The sequence below is a fragment of the Leucopleurus acutus genome (assembly GCF_964270905.1).
Source record: "Leucopleurus acutus genome assembly, chromosome: 14".
In the NCBI taxonomy this organism is placed as follows: Eukaryota; Metazoa; Chordata; class Mammalia; order Artiodactyla; family Delphinidae; genus Leucopleurus; species Leucopleurus acutus.
Window position 1 is genome coordinate 56,493,999 of NC_139156.1, and position 21,638 is coordinate 56,515,636.

The 21,638-nt window shown below is 42.8% G+C and overlaps 1 protein-coding gene across 1 annotated transcript in view; it reads right to left on the bottom strand.

Moving 5' to 3' along the window:
- Nucleotides 1–1,673: 1,673 nt before the first annotated feature.
- LRMDA (leucine rich melanocyte differentiation associated) overlaps nucleotides 1,674–21,638 on the bottom strand; it is a 1,110,101-nt gene continuing 1,090,136 nt past the window's right edge. Inside the window, exon 7 of the mRNA XM_082853911.1 lies at nucleotides 1,674–1,801. Within this exon, the coding sequence (XP_082710037.1) occupies nucleotides 1,722–1,801 (80 nt within the window). The 3' untranslated portion in view covers nucleotides 1,674–1,721. The remainder of the gene's footprint in view (nucleotides 1,802–21,638) is intronic.

Here is a 21,638-nt window from a genome sequence, read left to right on the forward strand (position 1 = left end):
ATCAAACAGAGCAAAGGTACTCGACTCTGGTTATTAACGGATTTGAGAGATAAAGCCAAACATTCAATATCCTCTAATAATTAATGGTCTTAAGGAGTTCCATCTAAATTTGTCTCAATAACTGATCACCAAGTGTTGTGTAATCTGCAAGACCGACTGCTGCCAGCCCCAGCGCAAGTCATTCAAGGACTGTGTTGACTCAGTAGGCCAGAGGCCATGTCAATGGACTAAAACAGAGAAAGCAGGTTCTTCTTGGGTGTCTCAGGGGTTCTGAGTCTTTTTTTTTTTTTTTTAGAAATATTTTATTTTCCAGTGATTTTTGCGGGTTCTGAGTCTTTAAAGACTTTTACTATGGCAGCTCTCTAGTCATTTGGTATCTATAACTGGGAAGGATTCTCTTTCATGTTTTGGTGTCCTCAAACTAACCGAATACTGGGAGACCCAGGACAGTGAACCTGGTCCAAATAAAAGCAAAAATAAACGCTATTTTGTCAAGAGCAGCGAACCTTTCAAACATCTTCTACGGGTGTACCAGTATATTAAATGGAATTATAGCCACCCAACCAGTATGATCACGCTTCCTTTCCTTGTAACATTAGGGCTGGAACAGAGCCAAAGGTGCACAAAGACCATCTCACAAGCTGTGGATTTCATTTCTGAGAGATTCTGAGGAATATACCAAGTTCAAAGGGTTTTGTGCCTTTTATTAAAAACTGTCTGGTCTGGTGAGTGTTTTCTGCAGTCCTCACTCTCCTTTTTAACTTCCTGACCTATCACTCCATCTTTTATCACCTCCCTCCCTGTAAATAGCACCCAAAGGAGCAAGCCAGCTTCAAACACACATATGGCCTTAGACATAGCTGGGAGGGTGTGTGGTTAAAAACAAATAAATAAGAGCCTTTGGTACAACCAGAACCCGGTGTTGTGAAAGATGCCTGACACTGACTAGTATTCAGGGCAAGAAGTGGATTTCTAAGTGAACAAAATATGATGAAGTCCATGTTTTTGTAGTCAGGGATTTAGGGAAGGCAACTTACTCCAATACACGAATGCTAAGAACACAAAGCTCACCATAAACGCACAACGTGTCTAAGAACTTACCTCTTCTGTTCTCTGAGAAACTGCAAACTGAAATGCATTGCCCGTGATAAAGATGCTAAAGGCTGATGGGGGTGGGGTGGGAGGGGACCATGCAGAATACCAGAGGTTAAGATTTAAGGGAAATAAGGGAGTAGAGCCTTCCTTTAAACTGGGACTCTCTCACTGAAAATAAACCCACAGCACGATGGTATTAGGAGGATCTCTACTCAGTAGGCAAGCTAAAGACACAGTCTCTCTCACTTGACTAAAGCCACTGAGCATACTTAGGGACGCCCCAGGTGTGACCTCTGCTCCCCTGTGAGCAGTGGAGGGGCCAGGCAATCTATCATGGTGTTCATCCTGTCAGCCCTGGTGCTTCGCCACCGCTGTCTGTCACTGTGGTGGATGAGACCTGCTTAAGGGCAATCATGTCAATCTCTATGTGACCACTCAGCCTAAGGCAGAAGGATGATCTTGACAGGCCTGGCAAAGTCAGCAGAAGGTACCAAAAGCTGACGTCATAGCTTTCCCACAGAAAAGCGATGTGGGCCATTGTCTTTTCGTTTAGCTTTTTCTTTATTTTTGCTTTCCCTTTTTTCTTTTACTCTCATGTCACTGGCTAAGGCATACAGAACTTGCCTTCAGAGCTGGTCATCGCGGATAAACCTGTTGCCCTCTGAGTTTTTCCCATAGTAAACATAGCGACACTTCCCCAGGACACCTGCAAATAAAAAGATACACATCATTACAGGTAGCACAAGTAGTATAGCAAGAAAACATAGGTGCTGCAAGGCAGAAATACAACACAATCACAGATCCCATGCATGGGTAGCAGCAAACGGAGTAAGCCCCAGAAGGGAAGGACCCTATTTTCTTGGCCTCAGAGTTGACATTCAAATAAAATGTCACCAGAGCACAGGCTCCTAGGAATAACACTTTCCTGCATGATTTCTTTTCCACATTTTAGAGAATTTTCTAGTGTGGCCAATTACTTCTCAAAACAAAGCAAAACCCTCTTCCCTCTCCAAGTTCTCCTGGTAGAATTTCTAAAAATGGAAAATTAAGAGTTTAAAGATGGGCCCAGCCCAAACGAAAGATATAAAACCATCTTCCCAGAATGTGGCTCTTTTCAAAATCTTTATCGCGAATCAATTTTGTTAATTTCCAGAGAGAACCTTCCAAATCCCAGCAGACATCAAGTACATAATGGATGATTAAGGAAGAATTGTGGTCTTCACAAAACGCCACATGGAAAGTAACGGAGCCTCTGACGTTAAACGGCTTCCTCTTACAGGAGGATCCTTCTTCTTACAGGGGAATCCTGAGCTGTATTCTCAGGTTGGAATGCACTTGATTTTCATCTTCAGTTTTATTTTAAATAGTTTTGTGCCTCCATATACAGCTTTCCTGTCATTCACGGAGATCATAAGAGGACTTAACTGTAAACAATGCCCCTAGAATGAGGTCCAACCTTTCAATCAACTCAATATTTATTCTAAATATCTATAAGAAATCACCTGCCACAGTTATTTTGACAGTATTATTAAGTAAACATCAGTTTTTCCAAGAAAATATCTGTAACTACAATTTGCTTTTTGCCACCCTGGGTTTTTTTTCCTTTTAATTTTAGAAAAACAAACTTAAAATTCAGCTTCATGGAATTGTCTTATTACTAATACTCTGTGAGTCTCTGAAGTGTGCATAACCAGAAAAAAAGAAACAACCCAAAGAAGTGTCCATAAAACATAAACTCATGAGCTACAAATCTGTCTGTAAAAATAGCTTTCTATATACATGTTTTTTCCCCATTATTTTGATGATAGTGTGAAACAAGCAACCACTATCTACTATTCATCTGGGATAAACTAGCACTTGAAATTATTCAGGTCCTTCAAATCAGAAGTCCTCCATGGTAAATACTTGGGTCATTGTACAGGAGGTGTTTCTCCACTATAGAACTGTAGACCGTATTCTTAAACATGGATTAAAAATGACTCTCAGAAACTTTTAATGACAAGGCAGATGCTCCTTGGTTCAGATGGCTTGGGACAAAGTGGAGAATTGCTGGGTTCTCAGAATCCCTGCAAGCTGGCAATAGGGAGGGGATGACATCATTCCACGGCCTCAGACTGGGCCGTGAGCTGGCTGTCATCACCTCCATTTCCTGCCATGGTCCCCTGAGCAAGTTCACTGTGGACCACTCTTCCCCTTTGGCTATGCTTTTTCCTTGGCCCCCCCAACCCCCAAGTTCTGCTTTTCAGTATTGGTCTGGAGCCTGGAAACATTGAGCTTGGATGAAACCTCCCTGAGACCCTTCTTGGGGCCTAAATTATTCTTTTGGTGGTTGTCACTGAGCTGTTCCCTTTATTGTGCTGAATTATGTAGCACCTGGAGTTGTGCTGATATTGTCACCGATGCTAGGACGGGTCTGTGGGCATGGCCGTGGAGGCTGCATTCCAGGAACAGCATCCCCTGCAGGCCTGGGTGGGAGTGTCTCAGAAGTCTCTGAAAATCTGCAAGGGGCTTCCTTGAACATAACTGATTCCAATAAACCCTCAAGAATCTGGAAGGATGAGGCCGAGGGACGTTAATTTCTTTCTACAGCACCAGGACAGCAGGAATTTTTATAAAAAGGAATGGATAGGGCTGTCAGATATTATAAAGAACACAGAAGAGAAGGAAAGGCAGACACACACACATACACGCACACGCACGCACACACACACACACACACACAACACACCAGCGGGTGCGTTTGCTCCGGGAAACTCTCCAGCACATTCTGGATTGAATTCTTTTCTCTGTGCTCTCTCCATGGTAAACCTCAACTGCAGACCTCGCCTAGTCTAGATACAACCTGGACAGCAAGTGCCCTTCTGGAAACAGGCTGGATATTCCTGAACATGGGCCACAATGTGGAGGAAGGTGACATGTTCTGAGCCACACTGCCCAGCCCTGCTTTCTGATCAGCATTGATAAAAGTCCTTTTTAAGGCCTGCCCTGTTCCTCTGGGCCTGGAAGCAAGAATGTTTATAGACACCCTGGTGAGAGAGGGCTGTTTGATGAATGCAGGAGACTGTGGCAAAGTGTCAGAGCTTGGAAAACGAGGCAAGGACATGAGGTATTAACATTGTCAATGATCTCTTGACGGGAAAACAGATACCGTGCTCACCCTCAGATTTAAATAGACATCAAGTGCATTAATGACAAGAGGGCCGACTTCAAACAAAGGGGCTGTGTGGTGGGGGGCAGAACGCATCTCTGGGCTGGCAATAACCTGATCTGAAAAGACAGTGTCAGGGCTCGAGACAGGCCCAGGATTGTGTGTGGTGACAGAAAACAGAGATGCTGACAGAGATACCAAAGCCATATTATGCCAAGGATATTCTAACGCTGTCTGCCCCGCTAACGAAAGCTGACATCACTCCCTAGCACTTGGGGTCTTCTTCGCCTTCTCCAGCAGAACGTTTCTCCCCAGACATCATTACAAAACTCGCTGCCGTGGCCAAGTTCCTGGCAGCCCTGTTCTGTCAGAGCGCTGGGGTCACGAGGCCCGAGGATGACCTCAGTCAATCTAAATTTGGGCTCTGCAGGAGGACCACACTCATCCCCTGCCGATATCCCAGCTACTTGGGGTGATCAGAGCGCCAACGTGTGAGGAGCTGTCACCTTGAATAAAATCCGGAAAGGGAAGGCACTCAGTCTGCGGGCTCCTCCAGGAGGCGCGGGGACAGCCTGGCAGCCGACAACGAAATCCAGCTGCTGTCGCTGCTCCCCTGGGGAGACAGGTGGGCCGGCTAGTGACAGTTAAAATCGGATGAGATTTTTGAACTTGAACCGCCTACGATTGCTTAAATTAACCAGGTGGTTGCCTCCATTGAGACGCCTACCTGAGCTCGCAGCTCAGAAGGGATTACCCCCCCCTCCAAATGGGACTTTTGTATTTAATAAATAAGTAAGTAAATAACATTAACAAGGGAGGAAAAAAAACCCGCCCAGTCCCATGTGTGGCCATAAGACTTCACTTATCACGAAGGTTATTTGTAAACTCATAGGAGCTGCTCATAAATGAAGGCACGTGGTGACTGTGGGCTTCTCTCTTCTGCTCTCCCCCTGGCCTTCCTCCTTCCAACACGGCAACTGCCATAGACTGAGAACATTTACAGAGGAAACAGTTTGCTTGCAAAGAACATTTTGACAGTGAGGCGCTCCGAGGCTGGAATTCGGGAACCCGCGGGTGGTGACTCGGTAGGCGGTGGTTTCTGTGTACATCTGCAATGCATTCCCTTGTTTGTGTCTCCCCGAACTCTACACGTCTTGGGACTGGAAGGGGAACAACACATTTAATGGCATATGTAGTGTTTTTAATTAAAATATCTGGCATTGCCCATAATAAACGAAGCAGGCTTGCCATGCATCAGGCTGACATGTAGCTGTGTGTGGGGGGTTTCTTTTGGGAGGCCCTGGAAAAATGACAGTGCCCTGTCCCCTCGGGAATCCTCTCCTGCCAAATGAGGCCCCTAATTTTTCTTAAGTAGCCGGCTCTGACATTGCCGTAAGTTCTTAAACCTATAGTTATGGAAAAAACTGTACTGGGAAGAATCTGTTTTAAAGAGGTCCTTTTTCTTTTAGATGTTTCCCCTCACTGGAATGAGTGTTCTACTTATACAGGTTAAGTTATGACCTTGGGGCTGCCTGCGGGGGTGGGAATCAGCCTCTTTTCTTGGATGCCCCACTGTGATGGTGGCAGGGACGGTATTGAGGAAAACCTTGAGTGTCCCGGGAAGGACGTCTTTGCACCGCCATGCAGAGTCCAGCAAACACCTCAGGACTCCCTGACCTTCTGGATGGCCTCGCCCTACCATCTATTCAGTAAGGGGAGGTGGAGAAAGGCCTGTATTTAAATCCAGCTCTACCCCTAACAGGTAAGTGACCATGTGCACATACCTTTCCCTCACTGGGCTGGTTTTTCCATTTGTAAAATGAGGGCAAGGGGCCAGGTATCCCAGATTTCCACCTTAGTTCTGAAACAGATGATTTAGCATTTCTGAATGTTTCCCTTATGAAGATAAGGACGCCAGGTACCATACTGCCTGATCTAGGAGGCAGAGCCAGTGGTCAGTTAATCAAAATTTGGTTTGGACCAAGGCAGCTCTTGAAACCCATCCAGTCCATTTTCCCATTAGATATAGAAGGGGAGCTCTGCTGGACCTCAAAATCCCCAAGGAAAGAATTTCCACTAACTTTCCTGCAACTTGTATTTCATAGCCAGAGCTGGGAAGTGCTTACCACTAATTAGCCTATATCTCCCTAGCTTTGACATAAGCTCTAGTCTTCTAACTCCATATTCAACAGAACTAAAGACTACATATCAGAGTAAGTGGTCTACCATTAATATTTTAGCTGTGAAAGAATAATCATCTTTACTCATACAAATGCGAAAACTTATCCGATGATGGAATATGGGTTGGACCAATAAATTCATATTTGTAAAACAGAATAAGTAAAATATCGATTTTCTTATCACTATTAATGTTAGTTTCGGTAATCGTTGTTTTAAACGCTATTATCACAAAGGTTTGTAAGTGTAACTGTGCAACGACAAACAGATTTTAATCTGTTTGTGGTCACTAGCACCTTCCAACTAGTGCTACAAAACAGGCAAGGGGCAGGGGGCTCCTCATGGAACTCCTGTTCTCCAATCTGTATGAGGAAAGCAAGGAACTAGCCTCTTCACGGCCTCTGAAGAGTGATGACAGTGTTGTGAAGAAGTGGGTGGGCCCAGAGACGGAAAGAGTATTCAGAGAGCCTTCCTGTCTATTATGGACGGTTCCACGTGACACCATACATACCATTAACATGTCACCTCTACAATAATCCCTCCTCCCCAATTTCTAACACCAGGTGGCTGAAACAGTGCTTAGTACCAAGGAGGTGTTCAATAAATATTTGAATAGATACATTAATCAATACCATTAAATACCACAATTTAAACAGAATCCACAAAGTAAGGAATTTCAACTGTTAAACACTCATATTTTAACCTCTGTTAAGACGACAGGCATTTGAAATTTTTAAAAACTATACACCGCTTAAATGCTTGCCTTACTAAAGGAGAGGGCAAAGTAACAGAAGGCAACAGCCTCAATTCCTCAGCACTAGTGTTGTTTTTATGCTCAACACTTTCCTCCCACAAAAACAAAGCAATCACGATGTCTGGTGGGAAAGAGAGCAGTGGACTGAACGTTATCATCCAGGCCTAAGAGCTGTAAACATCACACAGGAGAAAGGACGTTCCCCAGAAAGCACATTCCTCGGACTTTGTTATGTGCGGGTCCTGAGTAAACTGGGAACTGGGAAGGAATAAACACCCATGTTTTATGATCTTGAGAAGTGGCTGGAGCAATACCCTGAGGCCAGCCTGTGTGATGGACTCTGCTGTGGACATCGCACAGGATTCAGCAGAGCCTGCAGAATTACAGGCTCCTGGGACAACATCCTCCTTCAGCGTAAGCTACTTAAACACTAAGGCAAAATGAAGAGAGATTTTAAAATGGTCTTAAGGGAAGACGCTGCTTAGGAGCAGTTCTGGGGGAAGGACAAAGTCCATCCTCCACGGGGGTGGGGAGGGGCATATTTTCCTTTCATCTGCAGACACATCTGGGAAGCCTTAGGTTGGAAATGAAACAGGGAAAGGCTCTCCGCCTGACCCATGAAAGGGTAGAGAAGACAAAGAAAGTGGGACTTCCTCCCAAACTAGCTGAGCATGATTTCAGGCAAGCGTCTCAGCTTATAATCTGCAGCTTAGCTTGGAATGCGGCGCCACGGTCATGCAATGCTTGCTAAATCCCAAAACGTCTATAAGGGCACCTGCTGTCTTCTCCGTGGACTGGTGGGCACACCGTCCTTGCTAAGTACTGCAGTGACCACGTCAAACAACACTGCTCGAGGGAGGTTGCCTAGTCTCTCAAATGAGCTCACTCTTTTGAGCTCTTCTCCTCTATTATACAAAACAACCCCAGGTCGGGTATTCTCACCCTGCTCTGCTGACCCTGATATTTTGCAATGGTGGACATTTGAATTCTGCCATTTTGACCCCCCGGGATGGTTTGGCTTCAGGCTTATGAATATAACACATAAACCAGCCTGGTACTTTTTCTTTCAGAAAGCATTATTTATTCAGAACTAATTAGAAATTAATTAGAAATTAGTTACTACTTTCTGGAGAAATAGTTACTACTACATTTCACAAATTTAATTCCTTAATTTTTAAATTCAAAGTTAAACCATATTCTATTTTGAACATTTTCATTTCTCTTTTATTGAATTTATTTCCAATGGGATCAATTCTTTTCCATGTGATTTTTTACATTAGGGTGAAAATCCTCCATCAGCTTTTGGCGAATATCAAATTTTACCGGTTCTACCTTCTAAACCTCTTCAAGTCATTTATTTTCACAAGGTTACATTTCCTTGGGTAAAATTTTGCAGATCTAAATTGTGACGGGAAGACTTGAGTCCTCTGCTGAAATTCAGACAACACATTTTATTGTGTGTCGTTTCAGTTCACTTCAATTTTATTTTGTTTTCATTATTTCTACAAAGGCTAATTCCTTCCCGTGAATTTGTGCAGTTTTCAATACACTGACAAGATATAAATCTTCGGTCACTTTTTCATCCATAATAAATTGTATGATGTGCAGGTTTAGTTGCTGTCAGTTTATTACAGATTCAAGTAAATGGTGGTTTCTAGTTATTTTTAGCACAAAGAGTACACAGGACAGATGTAAGTATTCTGGATGCAAGAGAGGAAATAAATTGTGGGGTTATGTGACGCTGCTTTTTACCAAGCACCATTCAAAAAACAGAGTAGGAGCTACCAAAGCGAAGGTTTGGATATCCTGGAAGAAAGCTGACACAAGTGTAGGCACCGTATCCCTTGGAGATAAGGACATGGGGCCCCAATGCCCGGCCCCCTCCAGTGATGCTCGACTTAAGGTTAAACTTCCCACTGAGAGAGCAGATTATATGGCCTCCTTAGACAAACGCTGGGCCTTCTCAAGCGCCACTCACGTGTTTGTAAGGAAGAAAAAAGCAGGCAAGGAAACCAGTCAGGGGGGAAAGTATACTGGCAAAATCTCTACTGGAGGCGAGAGGAGTGCAAGGCCGAGAAGCCAATCTCCCTGCCCAGGGAGGCTGCAGGAATAGTCACGTGAGCGGCAGGCAAGTTGTCATGTGACAAGCCAGAGCCTGCGGAAAATGCACGCTGGACTCCCAGGGCAGGTGAAATGAGGCTTGCCATTTTAGAAGAGGGGAAGGAGGGAGGAGAGGATTAAAAAAAAAAAAAAAAAAATGCAGGGCCAGTTTCTCCCTCACATAACCTGTTAGTGGGAAATGTGCAATCGGGTGCAAGTCCGAGAGATAACTGCACCTTTGAGCGGATCCCTAGTAACCAGATCTGCTGTCCCAGTGTGAGTCCCTGGTCTCTGTGCTCCAGTTGCAGATGCTGTGGCCCTACCCAGACCTGACCAGGCCATTCAATGTCCTCTCCACTTCGAGGAAATATTAAGCTGACAGATTTAAAAGTTATCTGGCAGCGGATGTTTCCATGATGTGAATCCTGGAAAGGAAACAGAGTCAACATGCTTTTCCTCAGATGTCAATGCTTTTTTTTTTTTTTTTTTTTTTTTTTGCGGTACGCGGGCCTCTCACTGTTGCGGCGGCCCTTCCCGTTGCGGAGCACAGCCTCCAGACGCGCAGGCTCAGCGGCCATGGCTCACGGGCCCAGCCGCTCCGCGGCATGTGGGATCTTCCCGGACCGGGGCACGAACCCGTGTCCCCTGCATCGGCAGGCGGACTCTCAACCACTGCGCCACCAGGGAAGCCCGTCAACGCTTTTTCAATTATTTTGTACCGGGGGTCGTTTGCGTAGGCCAGACGTATGGGAAAGAATTCCAGATCTGAGGGTGGGCTCCCTTACTCCTGGTTTGAACATCAGTAATATGATTGGCTCTTACCTCAACACATGCTATATTTCAGTCAAGGAGGAACATGTAAGTATCAGCGGTCAAACACCACAGTAAATATTTCCAGGCTCCAACAACATCCCTCCTCCACAAAACCAAACCAAACTAAAACGAAAACAAGAAAAACAACCAACAACCCACCACTACTAAATCTTCTCAGCAATCCAGATTTTGGGTTTTATTCTCAGGTTACATTTTTTTTGTGCCAGTTAAGAATGAAGCCAGAAACAGTTTTCACTCTGACTTCCTAAACAATGATTTACTTTTACACTCCTATGACACTTTATTATTTTGCTGTACTTCCTAGTAAGCTTGAACACAGAATAGGAAAATTTTCTTTGCAAGTATTTCTTTAAACGTATTGAAGAATTCTCCCTGGGACAGAATTTAAAGATCTTCATTTTCGTTAAGGAGAAGAGGAGGTTCTAAGTGGCTTCCCCAAAGTCACAGTACCTGACCAGACACTAAACAATTACAATGCTATCTTTCTTACTTGCTTGTGGGATCTTAGTTCCCCAGCCAGGGATCGAACCGTGCCCCCTGCAGTGGAAGCGTGGAGTCCTAACCACTGAACCATGAGGGAAGTCCCAGCAATGCTACCTTTCTAGTTCAAATCCCTCTGAATTATAGGATTGCCCTTAGGACAGGAGAATGTCAAAGATCCACAACCTGACTTATGCTGACTCCTACCTACTTTTCCAACGGGGGAAACGAATCTTCAAAGCCATGTGGAGTGAGTGTGTTCCCCTCTCCCACCTCCCTATTCTAAGTGGGGTTTAATGGATCTGAGATGGGCTGGATTCCAAAGTGTACACCAAGATGGGATGCAAATGAGTTCAGATTCATGAAGTTCCCTCAGTGCTGCTCAAAGATGGACGTCCCACAAACCAGGCTGTCAGTCAAAATGGACAGTGGTCAAGTGGTACAGCTTCATTTTTATTTCTTAGATTTTGACCAAGGAACTCAGAAATTTTTCAGACAGGAGAGAAAAAAGAAAACAATTTCCCCCTTTCACCCCCTCTGCCATTCCCACCATTATCTCCACATTCATCTTTGCCACCTTTCAAGTGAGGTTGGGAGCATGGCCACTAGAGGGCAGCATGAATTTAGGAAAAACAGCTGCTTTAAAAAAATAAATAAACGATGGCAACGATTCAGAGAGGGCTATTAAAGTCACACTGTGCTTTCGGTCACCAGTTATAAGTTCTGCAATGATCAATATGTCATGATTGCTCAATCTGTGCTGAAGGGTTTCTGGGAATGGGGCTCCCAGACACCCCCTCAGTCCCCCCACCCCCCCCACCCCCACCCCCGCTTTTTGGATGCCTCTGATCTCGATTTCAGGGACTAAGTTTCTTTACTATCAATTGCTCTAATTAATCTTCTAGGCTCAGGACTTGGGGAAATTTGCATATCACCTGCATAAATGTAAAGAAGCACGCAAAGATAAAGAGAGACAGCTTCCCACATTTCTTAGAAAAAGATTTTTATCAGGCAAGTCCAAAAGGAAATATGCCACTCAAGGGCATGGAGTTACTAATCAACATTTGATAGTGAAAAAAGTGAAAAACATAAGAATTAAATAAAACCTGCATCAATAAAACATAAAAAAAGCGTATGTACTCTACCCAAGCAAATCCTGGCTGCCTCCTACCCACTGCTGTTGTCGTCCCTCTCTGAGTATATGTCCAGGTTAAACAGAAAAGAGAGGTAGATAAATTAGCAGCTTGGGATTACCACACACACACCACTCTATATAAAATATATAACTAACAAGGACCTACTGAATAGTATAGGGAACTCTACTCAATGTTCTGTAATAACCCATATGGGAAAAGAATCTGAAAAAGAATAGATATATGTAGATGTATAACTGATTCACTCTGTTGTACACCTGAAACTAACACAGCATTGTAAATCAACTATACTCCAATAAAAAATTAGGAAACAAAGAAAGAAAGAAAAGAGAGGTAGAAACTACTCAAATAGAAATAAAATCATAACTCCAGCTTCTGTTTTGGTCATCATGTGGTCCCTATCACTGGTCTCTGGCCCATGGGCTAGTGATTATTTTCACGCCTAGAACAACAAATGACCACCTCCCTTCAGGAGAAAAAGGTATTCATGGGTTTCCAGGGATTTCAAACATGCTATTTTTGAAACAGCAATAAAGGTATGACATTCTAGGGAATGGCATTTTAAATGAGAATCTGTAGAATTCAAATAAATGAGTGGATTCCATCAGAGAAGGGAGTAAACAAAAATTGGATCTACTGGACTAGAGGAAAGTGGAGTCCAGGTGTGACTCTCCGTGTCAGCCGAGCACCCGCTCAAGTGGTCAGTGAAGCAAATAGGCTCTCACACTTTCTTCCTGTAGACTTTCCTAATATAACAGTCATGAGACTGACTAGCCAGTAGGGAAATGTTGGGTTCCAGTTAATTAATTAAATTATCTCATTAATTCGTGGTTCAGCAGAAACTTTTCCTGAGTTTTCTCTCACACATGAAACACTATACAAAACCAAGTTCAATTTTACTGTCTTACTAGATATCTCATGGTGACCACCCACGAGGAGTTCTTTTTTTTTTTTTAGCATCTTTATTGGAGTATAATTGCTTTACAATGGTGTGTTAGTTTCTGCTGTATAACAAAGTGAATCTGCTATACATATACATATATCCCCATATCCCCTCCCTCTTGCCTCTCCCTCCCACCCTGCCTATCCCACCCCTCTAGGTGGTCACAAAGCACGGAGCTGATCTCCCTGTGCTATGCGGTTGCTTCCCCCTAGCTATCTGTTTTACATTTGGTAGTGCATATATGTCAATGCCACTCCATGAGGAGTTCTTTGAGGATTTACAGTGAGGATGATACAGTTAAGAGGTTTCACTAGGGTGGGAAGACTGCTCATTGAACATTTCTCAAGGTCTTAAGACCACTTTTTTATAGGAGCTCCCCAAGGGCAGAAATGATGGCTTTTCACCCATGCTTCGTGAGATACTCAATAGATTGCTTGTCATTGTAGAAGAGATGAAAGGATCTCGGAATACTTCTTCTGAACCCCAGAGTTTGCTACACATTCCTGGACATTGACAGGTGGAGGAATCGCATGGCTTGTCCCCACGTCAGCGATTTTCCAACTTTCCCCTGCATGGGGTCACCTGGAAGGCTTGTTAAAACAGAGACTGCTGAGCCCCACCCCAAAGTCTCTGGTTTAGGGGGTCTGAGTTGGGGCCAAGAATTTGCATTTTTGCTGGTTCCCAGGTGGTAGTGATGCTGCAGATTAGGGGGCCACACTTTAAGAAACAATGTTCTAGGACAACCTAGAAGGGCCCCCTTTTCCCTTTTTAAAAAAGTAAAACTCTTGACATCAGTTTTTCTTCTTGTAGAATCAACACCACTCAAAGTCAGAGATAAAAATCCGGTTGACTGAGATTCCTAGTGTATCGAGTTTTAGTGAATGGAGGTTTTACTGTCTTCCTAACAGCAGCCTGAAAACAAACCATACCTAAAATCATAATCAATAATAGATTGCTCCGGCTCTTTAATATAAAACAAAAATCATGAAAGTTTAAATTTAAGTGATATGCAGATTACATTAACAGAAGAAAAGAAGAAAAGAGTTTTTTGGATAAGTAGATTGGAACTGAACCTACAAACCATAATTTATGAAGACTAAGAAAAAAAAAACTTGCAGAAAAAATTTCCCAGAAAGTCTTTAGCCTCCCTCTAAAATGACAGAATCTTATATGAACAAATGTGAGCAGCGGGGGTCCTCCTGCAGAGTTTGAATGGGAATTTTGGCTTTGCTCTCAAGCAGAAATTTGCTTTTGGGTTTCAGGTCTGTTCCTATTAGAAAGCTCACATCAAAAGGGGAGAAAACATCCACAGTTCTGTCTGGTTCTTCAGGCTAAAATTTCTCAAGAGAGTCATTGAAAATAAAGACAAGTTGCTTTTTTTTCTTTTTTTCATTCTTCAAGCTGCAAAAAAGAACCTCTCAAATAAAATTAAGCAGACCCAGTAACAACCGGGTCTGTCATAATTCAAACTCTGCAAGAACTGAGGACAAGACCTTCCTTCTTAGGCCCATTAGTCCAGCCTCCATCTGCCCTTCATTAGACTCCAAACAAACTTTTCCTGTACTGATATTACTATAATCTTTCCTAATTCCAGGACACTTTAAATTGCTTTCTCTGAAAGGAAAACGAAGAGAATCTGCTGATATATGATCTAACAGAAAGAAGTCGGCATTACAAAAAAATAACTAAAAGTATGTCATTGCAGGGAGCACAGCATAATTCTTGGGCACTAGCAATTCTCACTGCAAAATGCCAAAATATTTTTCATTACTTCTTGATCTTCAACTCCCCAACCTCTAACCTGCTTTGGACAAAAAGTGCATATATATATATATATATATATATATATATATATATATATTATATATATATATATATTTATATTTATATATATATATGCTAACGCCAAAGAAAGAAACTACAGGTTAAGTAAGAATTAATAGCAGAAGGCAGTTTATACGAGCGATATGAACCTCTTGAACATTTTTTTTTCTTGCCAAAATAAAGACAAAGTAAACAATAGAAGAGCATATTATAAGGGTCTTCATTAGGGTCAGGCTCATTAAAACTTAATGAAGGCACCAGAGTCTCTCCAGCAATATTAAGAGGGGTATACTTTTTGCCTATCGATGGAATGGCCTGGGTCAGAGAGACACTGCTGACAGTGGGTGGCACCAGGTGTTATCTGTCTCTGGAACACACTACTTTGATGGCTTGGAATATTACCCCATTTATTTGGCTGGCTTGAGTTTGTCAAGATTCACCCTGCGGGGAGTTAACATGCCTCCATTATTGAAAAAAAAATTGCCCGTGGGCCAATGTGAGCCTCCCACCTAATAGAATACATCTGGCTCTGACAGTTTGCTGCCCAGCTCCGAGCCACATTCGGCCACACAAATTAACATCGTAGACATTGCCCATGCTGAGCAGGAAGTAATAACCTGCTACCTGCTACTTGGCCAAAATCTCATTATAAGCCATTACGGTAATTGAGGGCCCAGACTCCGCGGATATTAGACTCCCCGAGCGCCAGTCGTTAGTTCAGCAAAAGAAAGGCTCCGAATGGAGGCAGGGTGGCCGACGGAGGAGCAACTGTGCTTTGGACCATAGTGTGAATTCCATCTGCAGGCTGCAACGTGGCTCTAGGAGATTTGTGAGCTGTCTCTCTTCTGCCCCGAAGCCCACGTGACCTCTCCTGTGGGGCTCAGGACCCCAGGAAGAGGATGTAATTCTTGGTAGGCCTCCAACAATGCTATACAATTAAAATTTGGTTTAAATGAGTATTGGGGACAGGGAAGAAGAAGGCAAAAGAAGTCAGAATGCTCCACGAGTCAGAAGTGTAGAAGTGGGGGTGGGGAGAGGGGAAGGGGGACTCCACCCTTCTCCCTAGAAGACAGGGGCTGTCTAGAGTCACTGCACGTATGTAAGCTTCCATCCTTCTTCAGATGACCAAGCCAACTTCCTTTCCCCATAAGGCCTGCCCTCTCAGTCTCTGCCCAGGATGGGGCAGCTATGGATGAAGTGGTGTGGGCTTGGGAGAGGGAAAGAGGGAAGGAGTCCAATGGATCATCAGTCATGCAGCTGATCAATCAACCTGATTTTTGGTACCATGAGGATGGCTCTGGATTGTACTTACCATGACAACTTTCAATAAATGTTTCTTGGTAAGAGTTACATAGGGCTGGGGAGAAGAGTAACTGAAAATATAATGAACAGTTTCCAGAAATCCCTTCTTATCCTGTTACATACAAGTCCCCCCTAGACACACACACACACACACACACACACACACACACACACACCCCGATAAGAACCAAATCCACCAATCACGGGAGCAAGTTTATGCAAGGTTTTACCTAATGTACAACAAAACTCCTGAGTGCCGTGTCTTCTCCAGAAACCACTGGAAGCCTGGATAATAAACCTTCCTGGGCATCCGAAGTTTCCATTTCATCCTACTCCAGGTCTCAATAAAAGGCTGCCTGGCCTTGGAATTTTGAAAGAATTGGTATTTGGGGGAAAATAAGCACTATGGTGGGGGAAAGAACGTGCTGCTGAGGGTGAGGGTGTCTGAGAGTCAAGTCCTCCTTCTAAACGCCCTGAGACCATCTTCCTGTCTTAGCCATGCCAGCCTCATTATTCCTCGGCACCCAGAGGGTTAAGTACAGGCTGGAGCCTAGAAAATGGTTTCTGTTGGTACAAGAGAGGCCTTCCCTATAACTAGATCCTTCAGGAAAAAACAAATTAATCAACAGCGAGCTGAAGAGGGTTTAATGATTGCATTCTGCATACAATCAGCTTTTCCCTTTTCAAGGGCCATCAATATGTCAAGGGAAGACATATCTGAAGGATATAGCTCTTAACATCAAGGTTATCTATTCTCCACAAGGCTCCCACTCCTTCCTGGGCTGATACTCCATGCTGCCTGTGTCTAACATTTTCATCAACTCTGCAATCAATCAAGGTAATAATGTTGTGCAAAAAATCAATTAACAACGCAATTAAACTTTCCTTATTATCTCAAAGGGCTGAAATAATACCTAAAGGGAAGATAGACTCACTGAACGCAGACATCCATAATCCAATGTGAAAGTGAATTATGAGATTGGACAGATGCAGGCATGTGCTGGTGCTGTTATTTTCCAGGGGTTATATCTCATCGTGGCAGTGTATCAGTCAGCCCCAATCCCAGACCCTAAAATTCCAAATTACTTTTAAGAAATATATGATGTGCAATATCCATTTCATATCCTCTTTTAAAGATAACCCCCTCCCCTCCAAAAAACTGAACGGCCATATTATTCAAAGACAAAATGATCTTTCAACAAGAACATAAAATATAAAAGCTATAATAACATTTACATCTGTATAGCACACATCTCTGCAAATGCAGCCCATCTATTACACGTAATCTGCAGCGCCTAAGAGACTCAGGATGTGGCACAACATTTAAAATTCAAATGCTTAAATGTGCAAACTCCTATGGGATGGCTGTGGCTTCTTCCCCCCAGAGGAGGTCTCACCCACGCTTGCCTATACACACACACGTACACACACCCAGGGAGAAGCATCGGGAACAACGGAAGTATTACTCCTTTAAAATGAGAATGACTGTATTATTTAGCAATTACACTCAACTTGCCCTGAAACACTGTCCTTAGGAATTGAGCATTATAGTACATAAAAAAGAGATGACTATTAACCTTTTGCTGCAGTGACGCCTGTGAGATGCTTGAAATTTCACACTGAAATGAGATACAAAGTAGAAGAGGAAGGGGTTCCCTGACATTTACGGAGCTCATTTTAAGCTGTTCAGGACCCACATGAGATGGTCTGGCACCAACAGAAGGAGGCCTAGAGATAGAAGGGGAAACAACCAGAGGAGGAAAGGTTCGTTAAACAAACGTCAAAGCAAAAGCCAGCAAACAATATATAATAGAACGGATAAACAACAACGTCCTAATGTATAGCACGGGGAACTATATTCAATAGCCTATGATAAACCATAATGGAAAAGAATATATAAAAAAGAATGTGTGAGCCAGGTGAACTGATCCAGAAAGGTACAGTTCCAAATTTGGGCCTCAGGGCGTTAGCGGAATCAGGATAAGAGAGGATTTCCCTGTGTTTCAAACATGTTGCTACACGAGCTCTAGGTTTTGGTAACTGACAGCTACTCCCCTAGCAGCGTGGGTTTCCACATATACCACCTGGAGTTCTGCAGGTATTGTTGTTTTAAACTACCACTGCTCAACAACGAATTCCTTTATTGCAAGTTATTCACTTGTAACAAGGATCTTAAGCCAACTTCCCCCCATTTTCAGCTCAGCAAGGAGGCAGGACAGAGCCCCAAGTGCAGATTTCAAATGAACAATAAAACAAGACAAATAAACACAAATGCTTATTCTGTAATTTCTTAAAAAGTAAGGAAGCAATTCATGATGTACTTTTTGGTACAGAATTTCAACACAGAAGTTGAACAGGTTAGCGGATCCTGCCATTTCTCTCCTAACCTTAAGGAACATAATTAATATGTTTTCATTTTCAATGACTAAATTGTGTGTGTGTCAACTGGAACTGCTCCTGCTGTGTATTTGATTCCACTGACGATGGGGTGGGTCAGATTTTAAATGATGTGTGAGCACTTCTGTTCTTTCCGTGCTCTGGTTTATGTGTTATTCATGACTCGCATTACAGACATGGCTGATACACAGATGTAAATGTTATTAAATCTTTTGTATTTTACAGGCTTTGTGAAAGGCTTCTTTGTTTTCAAATAATTCTCTTAACCGCCAAAAATAACCAGAAGTACATGACAATGTCTTGGGAATTTTTTTTCCACTGAATTTTCTGATGAAGAGATTTTCTCCCCTCTACTGCTACTTTTTTTTCATCAAAATAAAAATGTGTGGATAAATTGGCATATGGAAGGGTTACATCTTTATAGTAACCAGTCAAGAACCACTTCACGTGTGTGTATGCACCTGTGTGTTTCGTGTGCATGGGAGTTACACGTGGGCACATGGTACTTGTATATGTACTGCTGTATGTGTGCCCTGTGTGTCTTGCTGTGAATTGTGTTATACATGTTGTGTGGGTCCTTTTTGTGTGTGTGTATCTCCTACAGAAGTGTGTTGTGTGTGCACATGTTGTGTGTGTGCACATGGTGTGTGTGTTGGTGTGAATATGTTGACACCATTATGCCAAGTCAGAACTCGAAGTCACCCAATTCTTGATTACCTGCCAAAGGTGCAGTCACCTTACTGCATTTTGGTCTCTGACATAATTTTTAGTCTGTTTTTATTTTGCTCCAGCCTCGTCACATTTCTTAGGATTTCAACAGAAATGTGGCAGAGGATAAACCTCTTCATACAGAGGGCACTTAGTCTGTGCCTCTTACTGGCTCACTTTTCTTTATTGATTTTAAAGTGAAACTATGCTCTGAGACTGAACAATGCACCTCCACAAATACAGCTGACTTGACTGAAGGAGGTCAGGAAAGATGGAGATATAGTATATTTCAGTCCTGAGATCAGCAGCCCAACTTTGATGGGCTCAAAGAGGAGAGATGGCTCAGGCCATCCTCAGGGCAGTGGGGGTCGCTGATTCCTCAAGTATCCCTTTAGAAGCATAAGAAAGGGCATATCAACTCTGGGAAGTGTGCTGGAGTCCAAAGGTCAGGTTCTAGTTCCTGGGTTGTAGTAACTGTCCTGCACAACATGTCAACTTCTGGGCCACAGTTTCTTAGCATCTACAGAAAACGCTCTCTAACGGCTACTTCCGTCCCGATGAATATAATGCCTATTTTCATCTAAGCAGGTTTTCTATGCTATGCATAGCTCACATAGTGGACACAGCAATATAGACCTTTTTCACACGCCCCTCTCTTTGTTTCCTTGGTCTCCTTCCCTCCTAGAATATTCATGATCCCCATACACCCTCTTGCCTTTCTTGGGGTTTTAATTCCAGAATCAAAATATAACTGTCCTCTCTTAGAAGCCTGTCCACATCTTTTTTTACACCTTTTCTAAGAAACAACTAGTTCTCTGATCAACTCATTCACATTAGGATGGTAATAGTTGACAATGAAATAGAGCTTCATCACTTCAGATAAAATATTTTACTTAAAAAAATAGACACATTAAAAAATAGACCAACTGAATAAATCTCTAATGGAATTTCAGGCAACATAGGTAAGTGGGAAAGCCCTATGTGCCAGGCACAATCAAGGAAACCCAAAATAAAGAAGAAAAGGAGAGGTTCTTTCTACATTTGAGCAACTAACAGGCCAGAAAGGGGGATAACTTGTCAGATAAAGATAATTCCAATAAAATTTGCCATAATAATGTTATCTACAAAATGTTAAACAAACAACAAGAACAAAAAGATGTGATGAGGTGGTGAGTGAGAAGAGGCATTAAAAAAGGGGCATTTTCTCTGTATTTCTCTTTTTAGTCATGTTAAGTCACAAATATAATATTTGTTACAAGTTGAACAATACAGAAGGTATATTTACAAACAACAATTACCTCTTTCAAGATTTCCATGAACATCTGATGGAGATATACTGCTGGAGAGATATAGGTATAGATACAAATGCAGAATATTCGGCTAAGTGAAAATGTAAGGAGCAAAAAATGTGCATAAACTTAGCTACCTTTGAGTAACAAAGAAGTAAAGTAAGATGAAAAAAGAAACAAAAATGTTCATATGTGTTTTGCAAAAAGAAACACAGAAAGGGTAACGCGTAAACCATAGACCACTAAGAATGATATATGTGGTCGATAGGTAAAAGTAGGGGGGAGGGTACTGGGATGGGACTTCTCTGGATATAGCTCTCTTTATATTCATATATTTTGCATATTTAAAAATAAAATTTAAAAAAAGGATGGAAAAAACAAATCCTAAAACTGGATACAAACAGAAAAAAATGAACCTAACTATATACCAAATTGATAATATAATGACACAGAAAAAGAAATTAATTTTGGAACGCTGTACTTCAACTACACACCTGAGTGAGATGTATCCTGAGAACACCACCACCAACAACAAAAACTGCAAAGGAGTCTTGAGCTTTACTTAGCAGGCTTATTGTTGTTAGTGGTATTGTTGTTACAATTCTCAAATTATTTTGTATATATTGTAGGATAGAGGAAATGTGCAAATATATTGAAATGGATGGAAGTCAAGAGTTTTCACTGTGAGAGAAGGGAAAGCAAACAAAGAATGAGAGAAGATGTGGTAGAGAGCATAATGGTCCCCAAGATGTCCACATGCTAATCCCCAGAACCTGTGAATATGATACCTTACACAGCAAAAGGGACTTTGCAGACGTGATTACGGATACAGACCCAGGAGGCAGACATTCTGTTCTTTCTGGGTGGGTGCAATCTAATCACATGAGTCCTTAAAAGGGAGAAACTTGAAAGGCTGTGGGCAGAGAGGGAGATGTAACTATGGAAGAATGATAAGAGAGATGCAACACCACTGGCTTTGAAGGTGGAAGGAGGAGGAGGAGGAGGGGGAAGTGGGGAGGAGGAGGAAGAGGGGGAGGGGGGAGGAGGAGGAAGAGGGGGAGAGGGGAGGAGGAGGAGGAGGGGGAAGGAGAGGGGAGGGGGGAGGAGGAGGAGGAAGGGGAGGAGAGAGGAAGAGGGGGAGGGGGGAGGAGTAGGAGTAGGGGGAGGGGAGAGGAGGAGGGGGAGGAGGAGGGGGAGGGGGAGGAGGAGGAGAAAAGGATGAAAACAAAAAGATGAAGATAAAGAAGGTGACTCTAAGAATTTAAATTGGAGGGATCTATAAGAAATCATAATTAAAAATTATACATGTATAAATATGTGTGTACACACATTTGTGTAGGACATCTAGCACCTGGATATTGGTTTCCAGAAAATATTTTCCACCAAAAATAATCAGGGTTTCTTGAAGAAATGGCTGATTCAGGTTGCGGGC